This window comes from Myripristis murdjan, chromosome 13, assembly GCF_902150065.1.
Source record: "Myripristis murdjan chromosome 13, fMyrMur1.1, whole genome shotgun sequence".
NCBI lineage: Eukaryota > Metazoa > Chordata > Actinopteri > Holocentriformes > Holocentridae > Myripristis > Myripristis murdjan.
In genome coordinates, this window is record NC_043992.1 from 33,631,498 (window position 1) to 33,655,559 (window position 24,062).

The 24,062-nt window shown below is 44.8% G+C and overlaps 1 protein-coding gene across 1 annotated transcript; it reads right to left on the reverse strand.

The window, feature by feature from the left end:
* Positions 1-136: 136 nt before the first annotated feature.
* LOC115370137 (transcription elongation factor SPT6) lies at positions 137-23,644 on the reverse strand. The gene is made up of 37 exons (XM_030067009.1): positions 23,532-23,644; positions 22,774-22,887; positions 22,408-22,584; positions 22,244-22,314; positions 21,920-22,112; positions 21,743-21,827; positions 21,397-21,652; positions 21,127-21,228; positions 20,921-21,034; positions 20,716-20,805; positions 20,491-20,633; positions 20,219-20,364; positions 20,010-20,132; positions 17,916-18,045; positions 17,667-17,817; positions 17,324-17,478; positions 13,008-13,200; positions 12,642-12,787; positions 12,430-12,547; positions 11,614-11,690; positions 11,379-11,514; positions 11,089-11,226; positions 10,101-10,268; positions 9,833-9,960; positions 9,296-9,503; positions 8,614-8,761; positions 8,379-8,521; positions 7,406-7,546; positions 6,633-6,828; positions 6,276-6,514; positions 5,456-5,569; positions 5,205-5,329; positions 3,510-3,622; positions 3,335-3,412; positions 3,002-3,180; positions 2,708-2,910; positions 137-1,732 (listed from the first exon to the last, which is right to left on the reverse strand). The coding sequence occupies exons 2-37, from the start codon at positions 22,874-22,876 to the stop codon at positions 1,543-1,545; spliced, it is 5,220 nt and encodes a 1,739-aa protein (XP_029922869.1). The 5' UTR covers positions 22,877-22,887; positions 23,532-23,644; the 3' UTR covers positions 137-1,542.
* Positions 23,645-24,062: the final 418 nt, after the last annotated feature.

Genomic DNA, 24,062 nt, shown 5'->3' on the forward strand with positions numbered 1-24,062 from the left:
GTGGACACTGATGGGATTAAAGAGAAATCTTCTCATTTTGTGTGTTTTGTTCAAAGGTTCGATTCACACAAGCAAAAAGACACATTTTTTCTTTTTTTATTATTATTACCCAGCACATCAGCTGTGTATGAAAGGCAAATATAGAAGGTTTTCTTCACAGGTGTGTCTTACATTTGTAACTTGAGTTGGTCCAAACACAATTTCTATGGGTGTGATGAACAAAGCTTAATACACTGACACGCCCGCACGCACGCATACTATGCGACATTATGTTCATCGTGGAACACACTAATACTATTTTCAGCCTGCAGATTGTGCGTGACGGAAGCTAGGTAACAATAAGGCTTAAAACAACCAAGCTAAGCAACGTCTGCAGCTGACATGATGACTGTAAAAGCCTCGGGTGATGACAGCGATGCAAGAACCGAACACTGTCGCAACATGATCGAGTTGAAGTGGCTGAAAGTGAACACGAAAATCTTAGACATTTCCCTTCATTTTCAAGGCTTCACAGCGTTTTATTGCTGTGAACTCTTAACATACATGACTGACTTGACATCAACCTCAATGCATTATCCATTCATTGATATTTTTAATGCATGCATTTGAAGTTAAGCTTATAGTCTTACTCAAATAGAGCATGCAGTTTCAAATGGCCCCATTTATTAGGCAAGATATGAACAAATTATAGTGAACATACTATACACACTCATTGTGACACTGAAATGTTGCGATATGATATGTGTATACGTTTACAGTAACTTGGGGTTGTGTGTTATAACATGGGGCAAAAAGGGGCACATCTCTGCATATTAGTAAAGCCTCTGTGACACTGGTTTGTAAAGTAAACTGTATGTTTCTTTGAGGAAAAAAAGAAGAAAAGCACGTTTTAGAAATTTGTGACAGCTTAAGCTGCACAACGTCATAACCAACTTTAAATAGGCCTATGCAATCTCAGCGTTTATGGCCTCAGTTATATCCACTTACAGTCAATATGGTACTGAAAATGGAAGGAGAGGTTTTTATGTTTTACAGCTAATGGAATGGTTTTATTGCAAATGTAAAGTTGGCCTTAGTAATTCTGCACTGGTCACCAACAACACAGCATTTAGCTCAAATATGAACAGCTGCCGGCTCTGCAAGTGGAGAGCTGCTAACAGTCACAGCAACTTCAAGTGCCCACCGAACATTTCGGACATGGAGATCGCATCAGTGAATCTGTTGAATGAGACATGCAACAAAATATACACATGTATCCTCTTGTGTCTACAAGACGGATAAACAGGGAAGAGTTTCAGCGCAGCTCCACTTTGCACACCGATTACACACAACACACAGGTTGATAAATGATGACCACTCTACAAATACTGCAACGGGGGTAAAAAGTGAACCACAAGCAGGACTTTTGGTTGGTATTGCCTTATTCTGGAAAGCCCTTGGATCATTGTGACCTGTTCACATAGCGACGTGGGTAAGAAAAAGCATATTTCCCTTGTCACAATTAAAGGTGTGCTGTGGCTGTGAAGCAGAGCGCGGGCAGGTCTAACGATCCATCTCGTCCAGCAGGGGCGTGGCGTCTCCGGTGACCGACATGGGCGTGCTCTCTATCATGGGGCTGGGCGAGGGTCGCGGGGTCAGCCTGCTGGGTCGCTGCTTCTTGCGCTCGGCCTCCTTCTCCTGCAGCCACTGTTCGGCCATCTTCCCCCAGTCCACGGCAGTGTGGGAGGTTGCCCTGAGGATTTGGGAACAGGACGTTGAGGAGAACAGAGCACAGATCCGTACAAAGGTGGCTAGGTTATGGATTAAAAGGTCCATACCAGGAATTTTGAATGTTACAACAGTTTCCCCACACTTTACATTGCAACAACCCATTTTGCAAATCATGCAGGGGTACTAAACGTTTCACAACATATTATCAAAATCCCTCCATTTCCAAATTTGAGTGTTTGGCTGAACCACACACTTTATAATGGTCTGCATATGTGGCTCACAAAGTCGTTGCCATTCATAAACCATGGAGTTTGTCCATTTTTAAAACCAGTCTTAAAACCCATTTTTACTCATTGGCTTTTAACCCAGCATGAGACGTTGCTGTGTTTTATTTGTTCTATTGTTTATATACCTTTTCACTGTTTTATTGCTTTTACTGTTTTGTTGTTTTCTGATCATTAATGCACATTGATTTTAAATTCCAGCATCAGACCTTGCTCTGTTTTAATTTGTTTGATTGTTTTTATTCTTTCTACTTTTCTTTCTGTTTTGCTGTTTTATTTTCATTTTTGTACAGCACTTCGTTTCAGCTGTGGTTGTTTTTAAAGTTGAGCTGAGTTGAGTTGAGTTGATAATTCACTGTGTAAAGGAAACATTTCCCAAGGGACTATTTTCTGGCAGAGAGACCTTGTCAGTGCTGCTGCTTTTAGGAAAACTAATATGGACGACTTTATTACAGTGATGCAATACTGGTGTGAAGAAAATTTGAAGTCTCTGAAGGTTCATCTTAATATCGTAGCTGAATGAATGCACACCAATGGCTGGATTCAAGACAGGAAAAATGATATTGGGGTTCTGAAATACGACTCTGTACTTTGAAAGAAGATCAGTGGAAACATGAACATTTTGTACATCACTAACTCTTTCAGACAGCTCCATCCCTCTCAACCTCGAGGGAGATGGAGCTGCTGTCTGAAGGGACTATGAAGGGACCTACTTTGGCTGTAACTGTGGAGTCCTCTGGTGAGAGGAGGATGAGGATGGCGTGGAGGACGAAGGGCGGTGTCCATGTGAGGACTGAGGGGTGCTGCTGGGATACTGTGGGGTGTTGATGCTCTGCGGCTGGCTCGGGGTGGTATACGAGTAGCTGGGCGTCATGAGGGGGGTGGCAAGAGGCTGCTGGGCAGGGGTGGCAAACACCTGAACACAGAAAATATCAAAGATCAGCTGGAGGAAGGAAACAGAGCTGTGGGAACGTCAACGGCAGAATTCATGGGTCTTCCGAACGTACGTGGTAGGCGCTGCTGCTGCCCCCTCCCCCGGTGCTGCTGCCACTGTATGCGTACTGGCTGGAGGCCCACTGGGCCGGGGTCGTGTTAGGGTTTTGACCCTGGCCCGTTACCGCGGCGATGGCATTGAACATCTGAGAGGTCATGTTGGGAGGGAGGGCGCTGACTGCTCTGGTCAGATCTGAATAGAGGAGGCAGAAAAACAACTCACAAAGACATACTCAGTCCAGTATTCACTATAATGAGAGTTCACAACATGCTGTGGCAGCCTATTTGGTGAAAAATCCAATAATCGGTTAAATTGACCAACTGAGACTGATTTCATTGAAGCCAACCTGCGATATTAATGTTGGCTGGCGTGGCATTGAGGGACGCAGGAGTGCGGGTCCTGCTGCTGCTGCTGGGAGTGATACCTGTGGGACAAATAAAGAATAAGACCCTGATGAGATGCAAACGCCCCCTGAACCTCTAAATTCACGGTTTAGTTTTGTAGGGCAGCTTGACTCTGACCTGGCACGGGCTCCTGGTAGTGATCCTTAAACCAGCGGAAGAGTCCGTTGACTGTGGGAAAAATCTGGGCTCTGTATCTGAACCCCTCTGGAGTGATGGTCACAAATTCAATCCTGTCAAACAACATTATTAGCTGATAAGTTTTTACATAAATTATCAAATGTGACAAACAATTCTCCCGCAAGTATTAAAAACAGTTTAGCTATTTCCAGTTATTTGGGGGACGAACTACAAGCAGTGACAAAACTTGAGTCAAAAGACAATGTCCCTCAAGATGACCCTCAAGTAGTTTAAAAGGATTAGATGTGTTAAAGTGGAGGAGCCAACCGTGTGCAAAGGATCCAGACAGAAACATCCTGTCTCACCTGTTTCTAAACGACGAACATACTCTTCTCAAATTTTGTAACATATGAATTACCCATTAAAGATGTGTGCATTGCATTTTGGGAGGTAGTCCAACAAATTTACTGTAATTCACGGGCCAATATTTTTATTCACCTGTTCAGTATCAGCCATGCCAAAGGATGTTAAGGAGTTTATGCCACAAGAGTTGGAAGTCTTTGTGATAACTGAAGTAGCTGTGAAAATACAGTTAAAAAATTGTTCTTTTACTAAAAACTGTGAAATTACTAAATTTCACCCTCTTTTTAGTTGAGTTTTACTAAAATATGAAACATTGAGGGCAGCTTTTCAATCTTCAAAGTGACAATGTATTCTAAGGCCCAAACCTTTACAAAAGGGGTGTCATAATTAATTAACTGCATTAATGCATCACAATTATAAATTCTGCCGATTCCACTGAATCGATCTGCAAAATAAAATAAAAATGAAAAGTTCTGAGTTTTTTATTCTATTTATTATGTGATTTTTGTTTGTCTTGTACAGTGTTTCTATGCTGAATAAATGAATTACCGTTAAGGATCGCACTTTTAATTTCGTTGTGCATTGTGCAATGACAATAAAGAATATTCTATTCTATTCTATTCTATTCTGAATTGATATGAATTTTTTTTTTAAAAAGACCTGATGTTGCAGTGCCCAGAACAATATGAAGTGGAACTTTTTTGTCAATATTTTTTTTATGTTAATGTAATTCTGTCATCTGATTATTTTTATGTTTCAGGGGGAAAAGGATACTGATATGGTATTCAATGTTTATTCAATGGAAATCAAATTTTGGCTAAAAATACTGAATAGAACCAGTGACTCAAGTTGTGATTTACAAACTCAAATCTAATTTAAGCGTTCCAAAAAAGAAAAAAAAAAAAAAAAATTCTCAAACCGAATCAACCAGTGAACTGAGAATCAAAGTGGGTCTCTGTTGAGCCACAGATTCCCAGTCCTACTTTGCAGTACAAGACAGTGGCATGTAAGAGCTCATGCTGTTGCCCAGGTCTTTTTTTCCTGCTTTTTAAAGGAGCCAAATGATCACGCTTTTTCTTGGCATTCAACAGCGGCAGAGACAAAAAAGCCCCTCATGGTCCCCCTTTGCACTGACACACATTTTCTGTTTGGGTACGAGGAGCTGCGGTCTGGCACCGGAGCCGCTTCCTCACGCCGTCCAGCGCACACGGCTAAGAAGCGAGCCGGGGCATTGGCAACATTTCTGTATGTATACAAATGCATTCTTGGTGTGAATAGGTGCTCGTTAACATTAGAAAGGCGGTGGGTGGTGGTTGGCAGAGGCCGGCTGACCTCGGCTTTCCTCTGGGCTGGTAACCAAGCAGAAACTTCCCTGGCAGCTCGCGACAGGCGGACACATAGTAGGGGATGAAAGTAGGCTTCTCCTTCTTGCTTTTCACCAGGACCTCCTCCATTTTCTGTAATTCACAAACCCAGCGGCTGATGATTGTAAAGCATACCAAAAGGGTCAAACACAACAAAATACAACACATTAAACACAACTGCAAATTATTATTTTTTTTGGACTATCAATATATCACTCCCTTTCTGTCGCCGCCACTGCAGTCTTGAAAATATTTGTGGCCGAGGAGATCACGAGCAAACGCAGCCATTGGTTGAACGTATCGGGCTGTGATTTCATCCAGATCTTCAAATTCCTGAGGATGAGAATATGAAATGTTAAATATGAAAAGCAAAACTGAATCCAAATCCTTGGACACCTGCGGCCACATTCACAAATGTGTCCTTAACATAGAGCTTGAAAATATTATTATTATATTATTAAGTAAAATAATAAAATATGCTTGTTAAATCAATATTTATGCTGTTTGTCACGTAATGTCAGACTTGGTGTGATATGTTAGGCTACAAATCCATCGCATTGTATCATTAAATTAAATTAGTACAAATTATGGTTGATCTAAATAAGTACATACTTAATTTATATATTATAGTAGGTATAAGAAAATTTAGACATTGGTTTCAGCAGACATGAGACATGAGGCCTACATCAAATGAAGCTTTGCAAAAAATGATAACCTTAACGTCAGTTTTAATGAATTTAAGAATTAGAGAATCAAAGAATTTGAATTATAACCTGCTTAGCTTTTCACCATGGGAACTTTCAGACAAGTGAAGGGTGGTCTTAAGCTAAGAGAATAATCAAAAGCAAACTTTCATTTCAAGAATAGCAAAACCTGAATAGACATCTCGTCTTGTTGCCTGATAAAATGCTGAGGTTTGAAATGACCGCACAACTTTTTGTGGTAATAAATCCACTCAGGGAGCAACTGTGTGACTTCCTTGCTTATAATTTCTACTAAAAAAGTAGCGGTTTTATAAGACTTTGTGAGGAAATCTTACTTCATTGTTGATCCAGAGGGTGTGTCCCAGGCTGAAGGCGTTCTCCTTGCCTTCCTCCCGCACGTCAATGTGCTGGTAGATCCCCTCAGCCACCTTCCAGGTGACAGTCAGGTGATTCTCCCCTTTGCTGCTCGGCCTGATGATCAGATCTCCCTGATCCATGGACTCCATCATCTTCTCCGCCTGCTTGAAGTTGATGTTGTGGAAAGACGGGTGGGCGATCACTCTCTTGATGTAGGCTGCAGAGCAAAGAGGATGGGAGATACTTAACCAATAGGAAAAACACACTGTAACATACCGAAGTCACTGTATTTATCGACTGAATATTTGGGACAGTGCGAGCTCCCTGATACAAACTTGTTCTGTGCTGTTTCATTTTGGCCTCCTCCTCCTTCTTCATGTCCTCAGTCTCAGTATCAAAGTCGTAGTAGGTGTCCTTAGGAAGTTTCCAGTCATTGTTCTTGTCCGTCAAATCTGATGTCCGACAGGTGAGGTCCACACTGAGCTTCTCGATGTCAATCTTCATGATTCGGCAGTGCACGGTCATACCCACCTACACGTATGATCAAACACCACATTAGTAATTTACTAACCTGAACGCACGAGTGTACTGCTCATGACCTCTTGTGGACAAAGCCATGAAGAAACAAAACTGAGGTCACACTCCCCTCTCTCTCTCTCTCGCCTCTCCTTTATGTCTCCCTCACCTCCTAACTCTGCCCTTTCAGCTGTGAGTGACCACACACTCTTGAAATTTCCACGTATGCATGACATTACATGTTTAAAATACTGCACCTGCTATGTTTGTTCACCAAATGAGAGAATCGGTGTCTTAGGATTTGTTCCAGATGAGAAAGCACACATGCATACCATCAACAAATGTACTACTGCATTGTGAATAACAAAATGCTCTTTACTGGGTGAAAAGCTCATATATAAAATGTGAACTTTTCTTAACTTTTCTGCCTGGGTTTTAGCTTGATGGTTCAGTTTTACTAGTTGGTTTTGAAAATGTGCTGTTAAGCCAAGAGGAGGATGAAATGCTTCAACTGAGGTCAGAAAATTAAAATCTTCAAAACTGGAGTTACAAGGTTTTCGCAGCTGCAGAATATTCAAAAACACAACTGCACCTTGACTCTTTCCTCAGGATGCTTGACCACTTTGTCGCTGAGGAACTTGGTGGGGATGAAACCTGTGACCCCGTTGTCCAGGCGGCAGCGCACACCTATCGCCTGCCCGGGACAGGAGCCGCTGTCAAAGTGATTCCACACCTGGAAGAAAGAAAGAAAGAAAGAAAGAAAGAAAGAAAGCAGGATCACCTGTCAACTCGCTTTGAGCCACCAGTATTGCATAGTCATGATCCATCATGCAGGGGCAAACAAAAGAGGTGGATAAACTACGACATTCAGTCACTGATCATTATAAGGAAAATAATGACAATAATAAGAAAACATTAATTTTCCTTTCATAAAAAAAGTATGTTTTTTTTCCACCTCAACACCATATGTTCATATATTTTCTTTTTTTTTTCAAACAGTTTGATAGAACTTACTTTACTGTAAAGTTTAAATTCACATCATAAAGATGTATGTCAGTGTAAAATATCAGGTAAACTATACCAGAAATAAAATGGTGTGTAAACTTAATTTAAGAGGGTTTGTTCTGGTCATGACTGTACATTTTTAAGGCATCACCTGAAGTATTTGTTTTTACTGGTTTACTTAACTTTTAACTGTGTTGGTCTTCTGTTGTCTAAACTGTCTGTTGTTTAAATTGTTCATATTTCTATTTTTTTCTATGTTCCTTGTTTATAATGTTTATATTACTTTTTGCTATTTATCATCTGTTTATACTGTTTATAATGTAAATTATGCTTCATATTTTGCTATCCACTTTGCTGCTGTAATGCTTGAAATTTCCCCACCGTGGGACTAATAAAGGAATATCTTATCTTATCTTATCTCTTATCTTATTTTTGCTCATGCACAATTTGATCTTTGAATTGTCAGTCAGAATAATGAACAAACTGAAAAAAACAAACAAACAAACGAACGAAGAAAAAAAAACCCTTAAAACTCAAGTAGTGCTGCTGTTTGGTCTCACCTCGCTGAGCTCAGGGAAGTTGTCCTGATGACAGAAGGGGCACTGCCACAGTCCCGTCTCATCATTCCTTATAGCTTGGTCGTAACTTTCCCCTTGGGGGCGCCGATGAGCAATGCCAGTCACCACACTGGTAACCAGTTTGCCTGGAGGGAGCGACAAAGACTATTTGATGCCTGTTTTGTTCATTTCGGCGTTATACTCAGATCAGTGCGGCTGTGTGGGTTGTTGTCATTACCTATGTAGAAGGTCTCGGGTGTCTCTTTGGTGAGTAAGTTGAAGATCTCCTCGGTGTTAGGACTTCTGTAGGCGGACCTGAGATCCTTGTATCTGCAGCTCAGCTCGGCGCGGATATCATACAGAGTGATGCCCTTGTTTCCATAACCCTGCAGAACAGAGACCGCGTCTGGGCGTGATCACACCTACAGATTGTTCTCTGTGGCTTGTTTAGCATCACACTGCCCACGCACGAGCAAATGCGGGCTTGTAAACAAAAGCCACACGGACTCACAAGTAGATCATTTGTTGGACTAAAATCGTGCACAAATCCAACTGCAGCCCACGTAACTTCAACTCAGCAGGATGACCTCGTTCACGCTTTTCACCACGAGCAAATTTTTCTGGCGTTTGTGCCACATGCAGAAACAGTCTAATATGATGCTCAGTCAAAAATGTGGTTTGCTCTTGGTATATCTTAACAGCCCGAGGTCAACCCCTGTGTCCTTACACCCACAAACCTGCACATTTTACAGTCCTTTCCTGCAGCTGGTACTATTTAACTGTCACTGTTAATCAGTGTTGGAAGGAACGGGTTACAAAATATTCCACTTTTTCTCTATGTGCAGGTGTGAGAACGTTCTCCACATCAACGAGAATCGCTTGCCGCTGTTAATGAAATGGTTTGCAACCTTCACACCGACCTGCCTCTCCAGCTCTTCGGCAAAAGCATCCAGATCCAGGTCTTTGAGTCGCTCCGGGTTTTCCAGGATCTCCTCCAGAGCTCCTGCTGGGTTGGCGTCCTCCGCTGACTCGTCATACTCCAAGGCGTCCACGGCCATCTTGCGCGCCCACTCGTAGGTCTCGGGGTGAACCCGCGAACCGTCCAGAACCTCGATGTAGGAGTCCGTGCTGCACAGACAGACACCCAGCAACCAGATTTCCAGGCAGTGAATCAACACACTGACATGCAAATAAATAGATTTCCTTGAGAATCTGCTACATAATTTCGTGCCGTCTAAATTTGTAAGGCTGTTGTAAAATCTCAAATGAAAAGTCATGAACATGTTGATGAGAGAATGAATAAACTTGTATTTTAAGCCAGTCATGACCACTGATGCAGAGGTATTCATTTCATAATGAGGTCCATGTTATTTTTCTGTCAGTATGAACATGATAAAGAGGCTGTGCTGTCAACAAACTTGTATTATTTTCGCCATGTACAATGCTGTAAGTCAGACCTGTCTCCCAGAGAGGCCGTGTCGATCTTAATGAATCCTGCACAGTTGATGAAGACTTTGGGACCCATGTGACACGTAGTGACCAGCTGAGTACGATTTTCCAAACGGGTGTTGTTCTGCTTCAGGATCTGAAACCAGAATTACATATTGATCTGCTCAAACCACACGACTTCACCCTGAAACATAACACACTTTGCTCTCTTCGCTGCCAGGAATATATTAACAGCGGGACACGGCGTAAATGGACACGCTCACTTTCACTTCCTACCTTCAGAAGATGGGCGCCCTTCCTCGGGCCGAGGCCACAGATGTACTGGACCAGACTCTGGGTGTAGGGGTGGGCCATGGCTCGGTTCACATCCACACCCACCTCATTGACCCGGTTGATGAACTCACACTGCAAAGCGTTCAGCAGATCCTCCTTCCCCACGTTATCCTGCACGTGCGTTACAGGACAGTCAGAATGAGAGACGTAAGGACAAGACGATGTTTGGACATGGGATTATCTGTGTTAAATACAGTGTTGGGGAAGGACTAGTTACGTGTAAAAAAAAAAAAAAAAATGTAACAAATAAATGTAATTGTTCTTTGTTACAGTCATAACCAATGGATTACATATAACATTCATTCTGTCGCTTTGCATCTTTTCGCCCTGCAGGTTTCCAGGCGACAGGCTCCACTCAATCAAATCAATACACGTCGACTATTTGTTGCTTGCGATCCACACACTTTAGATCTGTTTTGGATGTTTGTGCTTAAAAATAAAAACATTCTGATCTTAATTCAAGTTGTATTGAGGAACTTTTAATAAAAAAATTGACAGCCAAGTTTAGAACATTTGTTAGAAAAGTAATCAAAATGTAATCAGATGTAAAACGTTACATTACTTGGATGTAAGTAACTAAAATACTTCGATTATTTTTTAATTACATTTTTTTTACAGGGTAATCTGTAACTTATTTCATCTCAAAAGTAACCTTCCCAACTCTGGTTAAACACATACGTACGGCATGTGTCAGTCTGTGATTTTAAACTCTGTGACACTCTAACTGAGACACGGTCCTTGTTCATCGGCCGTGCTCAGCAATAAAAGAAGCTTCATCCTGAAATTTCAACAGACTGAGCAACATCATTTCTAAGAGGAATTCATAGAGCCGTAACACAAGTTTGTCGACATCAAAGCGTGTAAAATGACCTTGATATTCACAGTGTCATACAGCCAAGTAGTCGTATTGTGTACTGTCAGCTGCTTTCACCTGAAGGGGGTGCAGTTTGAGACACAGGATGTCCTCGTCACTGCTGCACACCTGTGCGTACTCGACAAGAGGATCCTGGATCTTCCTGGCTACGGATACAGCTTGTCTCAGGAGGGGAGGGTAATCCCGGAAATCTGCCTGTACAGCAGGAATAAAGGTTAGAGGCAAAAGCTGGAATATAACCAGAAAGATACAGAGGGGAGAGGGAGACACACAGAGACACTGAAGGCAAAGTTAAGTGCGCTGGAAGGGTGGGATGCTTTTTAAGTCGTGAGATCTGAAATGCTGACCTCGGACTTCTTGCTGTTCATGTAGAGGATGGCGAGCTCGTTGTCCACCAGCTCCACAGCTATGGAGGGAAACGAGGACTCCTGCTCCAGCTCACTGACAGTGCGCTTTATGTCGTCGATGACCAGCTGGGCATCCCTGAGGGTCACAGCACACGGGACACAAACCAACAACTTAGGAGACCTTCTTGATGAGGCGGCGAAAGTCAAGGAAAAGGTGGAATGCCAGCTAACTAACCTGTTCTCTCCGGACACGGCGATCATGTGAGGCTTCTTGGTGCTCAGGAACTTCTTCAAGCTGTCAATATCTTGGAGCTAATATAGTATTATACATATAATCAAAAAATGTATCCATAACAACGCCATCCACAGGTTAAGGTAATGCACATGATCACAATATTCCCTAATTCTATATAATACCCTATTAATACCCAAGCCAAAACCATGGAAAAACACAAATCCCATTCAGCACACACTCCTTTCTTTAAATACTTTGTATAAACATGAACAAGTAAACAGAAACTGTATGTGTTTCAAATATTTAAACATGCACACACAAAATGCAACATCGGCCTCTAGCCCTCAAGTAGAAAACAGAATAACAGCATACTGTTTTCAAATTATGGTAGATTGATTGACTGAGATCTTTATTTCGAACATAAACAGCAGTAAATCAAACAAAAACAAAATAATAATAATCAGTACTAAATAAAGGTAAATAAGAAAACAAAGGTCTAAAAATAAAGTAAAATAAAGAAAAATAAAACAAAATAAGATGCATCTATCATTATTAACATGCTCGAAAAGGAGTAGGAAGAAGTAAAAACTTATTTAATCCTACCCCCTAATCTCTATTTCATTATAATCAGTCAGAAAATAATTTGTTCATCTGAAATTTCTGTACAAAAAAAAAAAAAAAAAAAAGGAACTGTATGAAATGTCCTACTGTGACGTTAAATCTCATGGTGTGATTATGTGCTCTTATTTCATCACTGGTATTAGTGTATTTTTCAAAGCACTGATTATTGTGACACCCCTTTATGAGAGCCATCACCTTCCTCTCCCTCTCATCCTCTCTCCATGCGTTTCTCCTCTTCAGAAAGTAGGGAAGCCTCAGGAAATCCCCCATCTCTCCGTCACCGTTCACTAAGGCACAGAACACCGGAGTATCTCTGAGGGGAAAACAGAGAGGTTAAACAACCCAGCATGCACTACTGCACAGCGGAGAGAGTCGAGGGCCAGCTGGAGCGCTGCGCTGCAACCCACCTGCTGGATGCGAAGGCCACGCCCAGGACACGGATCCCCTTGCTCTGGGCCTCGGCCATCAGGTCTTCATCTTCCTCCTCCTCCAGCTGCTGGTCAGGACGATAGGGCGCCACCTTCAGCCAGTTATACAGCTTCCTGCTGCAGGCCTGAGGGGTGGCAACCACTATCACAACACTGTTGGCTCAATATACATCAATGCTCTGAGCCGCCTGCTTTGGAAAGCCAATGCCAGAATGAAAAAAAAAAAAGTTATCAATACAAAAGTAACAATTAAATTGTAAAAGAAATAAAAGGCTTTTTACATGATCAACTTCAGGTGGTATTCTTTTACTAAGTGGATCTTGAAGGTTAGTGAACACGATATACCTTGATGATGTTCTCCTTCGCCTCAGCTATCAGCTTGTTCTTCAGCTCTTTGGCCATCTGCGGGTAGAGGAACTGCTTGAGGGAGCGCTCGATGGCCAGGGTGCGCTGCCGATTCCACTCCTGAACCTGGTGGCTGAACTCGTCTCGGTAATAAAACTGCTTGATCTCCTCAAAGTACGTCTGGTCACCATACCTGCAAATTAAAGGTACAAACGTAGTCCGTTTTAAAGCAGAGAGACTGCTGCCAGATTTTAAATTTATACCAAAATTTCCATCTTGTCTAAGAAGTCGCTATACACTGTGCAGCTTTGATGGAAAAAAATTCTAAATAAATAAAAAATCTAAAATACTACTACTACTACAAATAATAATAATAAACTATAGCCACAAGGATCGATTCCACAGTTCAAGCCAACACAGACCGTTAGAAATTGAAAACTTCAACAGCTTAATCAAAAACATCCACCAAGTTTGATGAAGTTTGGACAATCCATCCATCTTCTGCCACTTATCCGGGGCCGGGTCGCGGGGGCAGCAGTCTAAGCAGATATGCCCAGACTTCCCTCTCCCCAGACACTTCCGCCAGCTCCTCAGGAGGAACCCCAAGGCGTTCCCAGGCCAGCCGAGAGACATAGTCCCTCCAGCGTGTCCTGGGTCTTCCCCGGGGCCTCCTCCCGGTGGGGCATGCCCGGAACACCTCCCGTCCAGGGGGCATCCGAAACAGATGCCCGAGTCACCTCAACTGGTTCCTCTCGATGCGGAGGAGCAGCGGCTCTACTCCGAGCTCCTCCCGAGTGACCGAGCTCCTCACCCTATCTCTAAGGGAGTGCCCGGCCACCCTACGAAGGAAACTCATTTCAGCCGCTTGTATCCGCGATCTTGACCATAGGTGAGGGTAGGAACGTAGATTGACTGGTAAATCAAGAGCTTCGCCTTTAGGCTCAGCTCCTTCCTCATCACGACAGACCGGTACACCGACCGCATCACTGCGGAGGCTGCACCGGTCCGCCTGTCAATCTCACGCTCCATCCTTCCCTCACTCGTGAACAAGACCCCGAGATACTTGAACTCCTCCACTTGAGGCAGGACCTCTCCACCAACCCGGAGAGGGCATGCCACCTTTTTCCGGTCGAGAACCATGGCCTCGGACTTGGAGGTGCTGATTCTCATCCCCGCCGCTTCACACTCGGCTGCAAACCGCCCCAGTGCCTGCTGAAGGTCCTGCATCGATGGGGCCAACAGGACAATATCATCCGCAAAAAGCAGCGATGAAATCCTGTGGCTCCCAAACAGGACTCCCTCCGGCCCCCTGCTGCTCCTAGAAATTTTGTCCATAAAGATTATGAACAGAACCGGTGATAAAGGGCAGCCCTGCCGGAGTCCAACATGCACCGGGAACAGGTCTGACTTATTGCTGGCAATGCGAACCAAGCTCCTGCTCCGGTCGTACAGGGACCGAACAGCCCTTAGCAAAGGGCCCCGGACACCATACTCCCGGAGCACCCCCCACAGGGCACCACGAGGGACACGGTCGAATGCCTTCTCCAGATCCACAAAACACATGTGGACTGGTTGGGCAAACTCCCACGAACCCTCAAGCACCCTCCGGAGGGTATAGAGCTGGTCCAGTGTTCCGCGGCCGGGACGAAAACCGCATTGTTCTTCCTGAATCCGAGGTTCGACTATCGGCCGAATCCTCCTCTCCAGCACCCTGGCGTAGACCTTCCCGGGTAGGCTGAGAAGTGTGATCCCCCTGTAGTTGGAACACACCCTCCGGTCCCCCTTCTTATAAAGAGGGACCACCACCCCGGTCTGCCACTCCAGAGGCACTGTCCCCAACCGCCACGCGATGTTGCAGAGGCGTGTCAGCCAAGACAGCCCCACAACATCCAGAGACTTGAGATACTCAGGGCGGATCTCATCCACCCCTGCTGCCCTGCCGCTGAGGAGCTTACAAACCACCTCAGTGACCTCAGCTTGGGTGATGGACGAGTCCACCTCTGGGTCCTCAGCCTCTGATTCCTCACCGGAAGACGTGACAACGGGATTGAGGAGGCCCTCGAAGTATTCCTTCCACCGCCCGACAATATCCCCAGTTGACGTCAGCAGGTCCCCACCTGCACTGTAAACAGTGTCGGCAGAGTACTGCTTCCCCCTCCTGAGGACAGTTTGCCAGAATTTCTTCGAGGCCGACCGATAGTCCTCCTCCATGGCCTCCCCGAACTCCTCCCAGCTCTGAGTTTTTGCCTCCGCCACTGCCCGAGCTGCGGCACGCCTGGCCTGCCGGTACCCGTCAGCTGCCTCAGGAGTCCCACAGGCCAACATGGACCGGTAGGACTCCTTCTTCAGCTTGACGGCATCCCCTACTTCCGGTGTCCACCTGGGATTGCCGCCACGACAAGCACCAGAGACCTTGCGGCCACAGCTCCGAACAGCTGCGTCGACAATGGAGGACGAGAACATGGTCCATTCGGACTCAATGTCCCCCGCCTCCCTCGGAAGCTGAGAGAAGCTGTCCCGGAGGTGGGAGTTGAAGACCTCCCTAACAGGGGGTTCAGCCAGGCGTTCCCAACAGACCCTCACAGTACGGTTGGGCCTGCCAGGTCTGTCCAGCTTCCCCCTCCGCCAGCGGATGCAACTCACCACCAGGTGGTGATCAGTTGACAGCTCAGCCCCTCTCTTCACCCGAGTGTCCAAGACATACGGCCGGAGATCAGATGAAACGACAACAAAGTCGATCATCGACTTCCGGCCTAGGGTGTCCTGGTGCCACGTGTACTTATGGACACCCCTATGCTCGAACATGGTGTTTGTTATGGACAAACTGTGACTAGCACAGAAGTCCAATAACAGAACACCACTCAGGTTCAGATCGGGGAGGCCGTTCCTCTCAATCACCCCACTCCAGGTATCACTGTCGTCGCCCACGTGAGCGTTGAAGTCCCCCAGTACAACAGTGGAGTCCCCAGTCGGAGCACCATCCAGTACCCCTCCCAGGGACTCCAGGAAGGCCGGGTACTCTGCACTGCTATTCGGCCCATAGGCACAGACAACAGTGAGAGTCCTCCCTCCAACCCGAAGGCGGAGAGAGGCAACCCCCTCGTTCACTGGGTGAACCCCAACACATGGCGGCTAAGCTGGGGGGCTATAAGCAAGCCCACACCTGCCCGCCGCCTCTCACCGAGGGTGACTCCAGCGTAGTGGAGGTTCCAGAGCCCAAGCTGTGCGTGGAGGTGAGCCCGACTATTTCTAGCCGGTACCTCTCGACCTCCCGCACAAGCTCAGGCTCCTTCCCCCCCAGCGAGGTGACATTCTATGTCCCCATCGCCAGCCGTTGCATCCGGGGATTGGGTCGCCGAGGGCCTCGCCTTCGACTGCCGCCCAATCCACAAAGCACCGACCCCTTACGGCTTCCCTTGTGGGTGGTGAGCCCGCAGAGGGTTGGACCCACGTCGTCGGTTCGGGCTGGGCCCGGCCGGGCCCCATGGGCAAAGGCCCGGCCACCAGGCGCTCGCTCACGAGCCCCAACCCCAGGCCTGGCTCCAGGGTGGGGCCCCGGCTCCGCCGTACCGGGCGACGTCACGGATCTTGATCTTCTTGCCATCATAAGGGATTTTCGAACTGCGCTTAGTATGGCTCATCACCTAGGACCTGTTTGCCATGGGAGACCCTACCAGGGGCTAAATGCCCCCGGCAACATAGCTCCTAAGATCATGTGGGCACACAAACCCCTCCACCACGGTAAGGTGGAAGTTCAAGGAGGGGAAGTTTGGACAAACTGTCATTAATTTATGAGCAAATCTGCGCCAGGCCCATGCACTTATTTGGAGCTGGTGGCGCCCCCTATTGTATGATTTCAAAATAGTTTTACTTATGATTTAACAGTTTTCTGAAACATATCCTGCCAGTTTTGTAATTACAGGACCAACAGTTTGTGATTTCTAGCCTGATTTGTGATATTGGGGGTATTTCTAGCGCCCCATAGTGGCTTATTTGAATGAAACTTACAGGGTATATTTCAGGTAAGTATGTGGACATATCCTGCAAGTTCTGTGATGATTGGACAAATAATTCCTGATTTATAGTCTGATTTGCACTTGCACGCAACTTCCAATCAATGTGCAAAATGTCCCTCTCACATGAAATTACAAAAAAAAAAAAAAAAAATACATAACAATTATAATAATAAAAATAACCCAGCATGACAACAATAGGCTTTCAGCCCTTTGGACTTCAACCCCTAAAATTCTTAACAAGGTTAAAGGTCAAGGGCAAAATGAACTTTCATGCATAATAAGGTGAATATTACCCCTCACCCCTTCACTCCTATCAGGTCAATGCAGATGCTGATGGTGAGCAGTCCCTCCTCCTCCGCCTGACACATCCTGAGGAACTGGTCTCCGTTCAGCTCCTTCACCGGCTTGTTCTTCAGGTACTTGAATGAGTAACCATAGTGCGCCTCATCGATATCCTAACAGCAAATGAGACGAATGAGGTGTTGAATGTGTTAAAAATAGAGGTGATCCCTCACTTAACCACGAGCTGTATACAACCACTACAGATATCACAGGAGCTGCAGGGAGACTTACAGGTGGCACCACTTCCTTTGGGGTTCAATGAACCAAAAAATGAGTTTAAAGCCATCTTTTCACAGCGCACCTTTTTGCCTTTCTTGGTGGGTTTGATGTTGATCTTGGCCCTCTCCTGGAAGGTCTGTCGCAGCACGTGTCTGACCAGAGGCTCCCGGGCGATCTGCATGGCCACCATGTAACGAGTGCCCTCCAGCACTGCCTCTGCTGTGCTGAACTGACTGGATACACACACACAGACATGAGCTTGTCTCGTCGTATTGGGGATGAGAGACAGATAGGCTTGCACGTGTTATAAAATAAGTTGAATCTGGCCGACCTGCAGATGTAGTCCTTGGCGAGCTCCAGAGGCTCTGCGGGAAACTGCTCCGTCTCGTGGCGTTGGTAACTGTCACGCAGATTCTCTCCAAACTGCTCTGGAGTCAGACCAAATTTCTTCGCCAGGCCATCTGACCGCACCACACCAGACAGAAAAGGTCAACATAATGCCTTTTTATGCCATCACCTCAACCACTTTTTCCCGTGACAGTGAAGCAGACACACTAGTCAACACATTCCTGCACACTAAAAGAATGGTATAAACCTCCTGTTTCACACAAGTGCCATCGTTTTATTGCATTTATTTGCATTTGCATCGTTTTAAGTTGCCCAAGGAGCCACAGGACAAATGTTACAACACTGGTGATACCATGTTTGCAGCATTTCATCTGCATATTTCATTCCATGTGCATTAAAAAGAAGAGATTTCAGAGATCCCTCAACATTAACATTTGGGACTTTGAGCTCCTTTTCATAACATAATCATCGCTTTTGCAAATTTCTTCCTTTTCATTAGCATTTCACTTTTTTTGAGATTTGAGAGACTGTATCAACTGTATCTATTTAAATTATGTAATTTTATTTGTATTTTCATTATGGTTTTCCCAGAGTCATGCTCTTTTTTTCTGCAGTTTATCCATATCCATGTGTCAAATTTTGTGTTTCTCGAAATTAAGACCATATTTCCCATAAACCCTTAAACATCTCATTGAAAACATAATGTTACACTCTCCATGTATGCTTGTTTTGAATAGCGAGAAGCATAAGAGGTGTAAAAGGTGATTACAGCCCTTGATAACAGCCAATAGCATTCAAATGAAGTACAGGAAGCTGAGGTTTTGCAGTTACAATAGTGGAGCTGGATTAAAGTCAGTTATTTCTTGCAAGTGGCCGTATCACAAGGCAGCCTCAGTGTGTGTCAGAAAGCAGATCCATACAGACTCACACCTGGTGGCATATAACGTCAAATGAAATGCTGAGCACAGAGGAAACTGACGGTCTTTTTGGTCTGATTTGTTTATCCATATTCTTCCTAATCATGTCTTTAAGGTAAAGTAGCAATTATTTCTACATTCTACAGAAAGCAGCTTTATTAATTTTATCTTGTGTCAATACACATGTGTACTGTCCAACATACAGATTTTTTTTTTTTTTTAAATCATCAAAATCATTTTAAATTATTATTAAGTTGGGCTGGGTGTATGGACAAAATCAAACATCACATTATTTTTGACCAATGAACTCAATATCAATATTGTGTCAATGCTGTGTGAATACTGGTGCTTTCACAAAATATTTACATAATGAGATTTTTGACAAATACTTATTAGTAATGTGGATATGATCAAGCAGGTAGAGCAGCTACAATAAGTTAATATTACAATATTACAATATCCAAAATCCCAAACGATACTCTTATACGATAGTCTTATATCATGATATCAATATGATATCAATACACAGTCCAGCCCTACTCTTAAGCATAACACACAATATGTGACAGTGCCACCTGGTGGACATTAAAGGACTCAGCCCCACTAGATGTTGCACTACAGCACCAGCTCCTCCTCCTTCCCTTTGTGTTCTCATCAAGGCCCTTTAACACAAAATGAGATGAACAACAGGAAAAAAAATGATCCTTTTGAGAAAAATGTCAAGTGAGGAGGTAAGTACACTTGGAAAACAGGAGGATGGAGGTCTTGCCTATTAATCCGTTGGTAGGAATATTGATTTTTTCATTACAGCGCCACATTAGTACCATATTCAGCTTGGTGAGGAGTCATTTCCTCAACCTGCTGAGATGCCTAAATCCATTTAATGTAATTATTAGCTTTCTAGATATCCTGATAACACCAGCTGCCTAAGAAATCAAGTAAAATATGCTTCAGGTAGCTAAAATTAGATGGTTTCAGCCGAATGTTTGGGACGCCACTAGCAAACGACTTTGACTACAGCGTAGTTTTTGGGACGTTTTGTTTTATGTTAATATGAAAACATGGCCGAGATGCAGTCATTTATGGAGTGTAGTATTTTTTCGTTGTTATTACAAATTTATTACACCCGTTGAATCCCATGATAACACAGAGTTACTGACCGAGTCCAGCCGTCTGGCAGATACTGTACATGTCCCTGCGAGATGCCAGCTTCAGGTCAGGCCCCTTCATCTGCTGCTCCTCCTCCTCTTCCTCTTGCTCTTTTTCCTCTGGTTCGTGCTCTCCTGCGGATGTAAAACACGATACAGATGTAATTGCAATAAAACAGGAGTAACGAGGGTCCACACTCTGGAATAGAACGGAAACTTACTGTCTTCATCCACTTCTTTAATCCTTTTCAGTTTCTTCGTACTAGACCTGACCGCGTTTTGCATCTTTGGTATGTCGCGGCCATAGTACAGCAGGAAGTGGTTGTAGACGTCACTCAGTTCGTCGCTAGACTGGACGTTCTTTAACCTGGACGAGTTCAAAAACACGGCGCAACCTTGATCAAACCGCCATATTGGGAATAACAAAGATCGAAGTCAACTCCTTTGCTCTAGTAGCAGAACAGCTGGAGCCGAACGGTTTGAGAGGCCATACCTTTCCAGGTCGGCGGTGTCGAGGGGACGGATGCCGTCAGACAGTGGTTTGTCTGGATCTGCGGAGATCTGCTCAAACTGGAAAGCCTGCATCCTCTGAAACAGTCGGGTCAGGTTCTGCTTGCGGGTCCTCAGCTGAGTCCACTGCAGGAAAATAGCTGGGTTTAGATTTAATTCAGAATTTGTGATGTAATTACACAGAAAACAGACGCTGGTTATTGATCACCTTTTCGTCCCACTGCCACACCTTCCACAGGTCATTTATATTGAGTTCTGGCTCCACATACTCTTTCCTGTAGAAGGCTATGAAGGGAACCTGAGAGGACATTCGGATCATTTTAAAACTGAACTTTGACATTTTTCATCCGCTGAGTATGATTAAACAGCAGTTCTTTTTTTTTTGTATGAGAACAAATAAGAACCATACATACCTCAAAGTGTTGGTTTCTCATAAAATTCAGAGCTTCTTTTATCTTTTGGATCATGCTTGGACCTTTTTTGCTGAAATTGGTGGCAGGGCCTCTCTCCAAGTAGTCTGTGTTCTCCTGCATTCAAGGCAAATTACAATGGGTTAGTCTGACCTCTCTGTCAAGCAGCTTTAAGACTACACTTTGCCACTTCATTCAGACATCTTTACCTGCATGGAGATTGTGGGAGTGGAGAAGGCATTCCTGTAGATCCACTCAGCCTCCTCCTCCAGCTCATCGTCCTCTGCAGGCTTTACAGGAAGCGATCGCAACTACAAAGAACAGAGGGACAGCAAAAGTATGTCTACTGGCGATACATATCCTGTGCTTACAGCTTTCCAAAATGCCAACATTTCCATCATGTGCAATGATATACAATAATAATAATAATCAGGTAGAGGTGTGAGTGTGTAGATAGCAGTGATGTTCTTCCATCACACCTGGAACCTCTCAGGCATGTCTGTGGAGCGGATCTCGTTGTCCTGGTCCGTCATGTGACTGCTCTCCAGCTCACTGGGCTCATAAATCTCGAAAATGCTGCGACGGCCCGCCCTCTTTTTGGCCTGCTTCTTGGGCCGGTCCCAGGACTCCTCTTCTGCATCCTCCTCGTCATCCTCTACATCGTCGTAGGCCTCTGTGTCGAAATCTGCAAAGTCAAAATCCCCTCCGAATATCTCCTGGGCCTCCTGAAGAGCTCTGTCGGGAAGGTTTTCATTGTTACTCAGAGGGCAAACATGTCACTGTCAAACGCAGAAGCAGGTAAACACTGAGGTCGGAATCGCTTACGCGTCCGTGTATCCTGGCAGCTTCTTCCTCCATTTGGGCTTCTTCAGAGGTTGACCATCATCGTCCACAATGAAGTCATCGATATCTGAGAATTCATGTGAGTTTATAAAAGTTTATGAGGCAAGCGTGGACGTCAAAACAATTCAAACATGTTGAAATGAAGTAAGACCTGCATACCAGATTCCTCCTCTTCCTCCTCATCTTCCGCAGGATGTAAAGGCACATCCACCGCTGCGTCGTGATCGTCCATGCCACTCACTCCCATGAAGATCTCATCTGCTATCATATCCTTCTCATGGGCCTCTCTGACATCATCATCCCCTTCCTCATCCTCATCCTCGGACATGTCTCGCAAACGTCTGAACTTTTGCTGGCGACAGTAAGCAGGAAAGAAAAGCAATGAGACACCTTTCTTGGGGAAATCAGAACAACCAGAATTCAAAATCAGGATCTCTGAACCAGATTATTTTCAAACTGCCTATCATTAATGCCTGAGATTACCCTTTTCACTTTTACTCCCAGGTTCTCTTCAATGAGATCAATATCATCATCATCCAGGCGGTCATCGTAACCTGTTGGCAGTCATAAAAGCAATCAGCAATCTGTGGCAACACTGTAGGCTCCAACGTGAAAAACAACACAAGGCTGCACAATGAAATACTGACTTCGCTTCCTTTTGCGGTGCCCTATCTCTTCCCCGGAGTCACTTTCTTCCTCTTCGACCCTCTTGTCCTCTTCCTCCTCCTCTTCATCCCCATCTCTGTCGACATCATCATCAATGAGACCTCGAAGGTTTCCATGCTCATCTTGATCCTCGGTGTTGTCCTCCTCCTCTTCCTCCTCTGTGACGATGAATTAAGAGAGGTCAGAGAGAGACGGCAGTTAAAAACAATCTGGACAAAGTTTAGTTCATTAAGATTATGATTTATTTATGGAGTAATATTATACCCACATACCCTGCATACTGGTCTGCCATGTGGCTTTGTTTAGTACACACATACAATCCCTAATTGTCCACAGCTGACCCTTACCATCATCAACGTCCCCATGTTTCTGTGCCTTCTTCCCATCACCCGGCCTCTCGAATAATTCCTCCTCAGACTCCTCTGCCTCACTTTCGATGAAATCAGACATGGCAACAGGATCTGTAGATATAATCAGCGCAAACCTGAGCCCATTGTCTGCTGCATCTTTGGTTTATGAAGTGAAGCCTCGCCTTGGTCCGGATACTCTTGAGTTTCATGCTCACTTTATGTGCGCCTAGCAGGCCCACAAATATTGACATCAAGTGAATTTGCAATCATGCTGTGCACTGCATCAATCTGACTGATGGAAATGCCTGTGGGCATAACGCGAAGAGCACCATATCACCACAGACAGCCTCTGGGTTATTATAAAAGGAAAAGGACAAAGACAAGAAAAGGTATATTTATTTATTTTCACCCCAAGCTACAGCTCGCATGCTAAACGATCAAACACGACATTGTGATGATAATGCAAAGTCTAATAAACGCAGCAAAGGCTTCGGTGGGGAGAAGAGAACGGGCTCCAAACGCACGGCTGAGGTGGAGCTTTACAGGCGCAGAGCTACATGCACATACGCTGGTCCAGGACATGCATGCTAACTGGCTAGCAGAACACACACACACACTCACACACTCACACACACACACACACACATACACACACACTCACATACTCACACACACAGAGCCTGGGGCTGCCAGCGGCGGCCGGGAGTCGCTTTTTCCGCGTTGTTCGCCATACACCATCACCTAACGATACATACCTTAAAAATCAGAGTCTCTATGCGTACGGGAGGCGACGCAGCTACTGACGGGAGGCCATCCCGGTCCGCTGCTGCAGCTGTGGAGCAGAGAGATGGACGCAGAAATGGATCCGCCGAACTAATGGAGGCGACGCACAAACGTCAGAGAACCAGAAAGCTGCTGCCGTGCGAGGAACTACAACCGGACCATAAAAGACAGCACCGGGTTTTTAAACAGGACACATCCAAGAATACAAGGCATTTAGTTCAGACATGCATGAGGAAAACATGCGTATTTCTTTTTTTCTCAGATTTTATTTTGTTTTTTGATTTCACATATGATCGAGCTCTGACAATAGTACCGGGAGTCGCTTATTTTAATTAATTAAATCACACCGCTGGTGTCATTCAACCAGAGGACGAGAGATCAACGTCTTGAGGAGTCACAATAAATAAATATAAATGCCTTGAAGTGTCCTCGTGCAACTATGGCGCAGATGAGCAAATGACATGATATGTAAAAATTTGACTTTCAGGTTTCATTATGTAGGC

What these genes read in the sequence shown, in the direction of transcription:
- LOC115370137 (XM_030067009.1), bottom strand. Translation starts at nt 22,876, where the DNA reads ATGTCTGATTTCATCGAAAGTGAGGCAGAGGAGTCTGAGGAGGAATTA. An exon ending in GCCAAGGACTACATCTGCAG is followed by an intron (nt 17,818 to 17,915) that starts GTCGGCCAGATT and finishes GTGTGTATCCAG; the next exon opens with TCAGTTCAGCACAGCAGAGG. An exon ending in CTACCAGGAGCCCGTGCCAG is followed by an intron (nt 3,413 to 3,509) that starts GTCAGAGTCAAG and finishes TTTGTCCCACAG; the next exon opens with GTATCACTCCCAGCAGCAGC.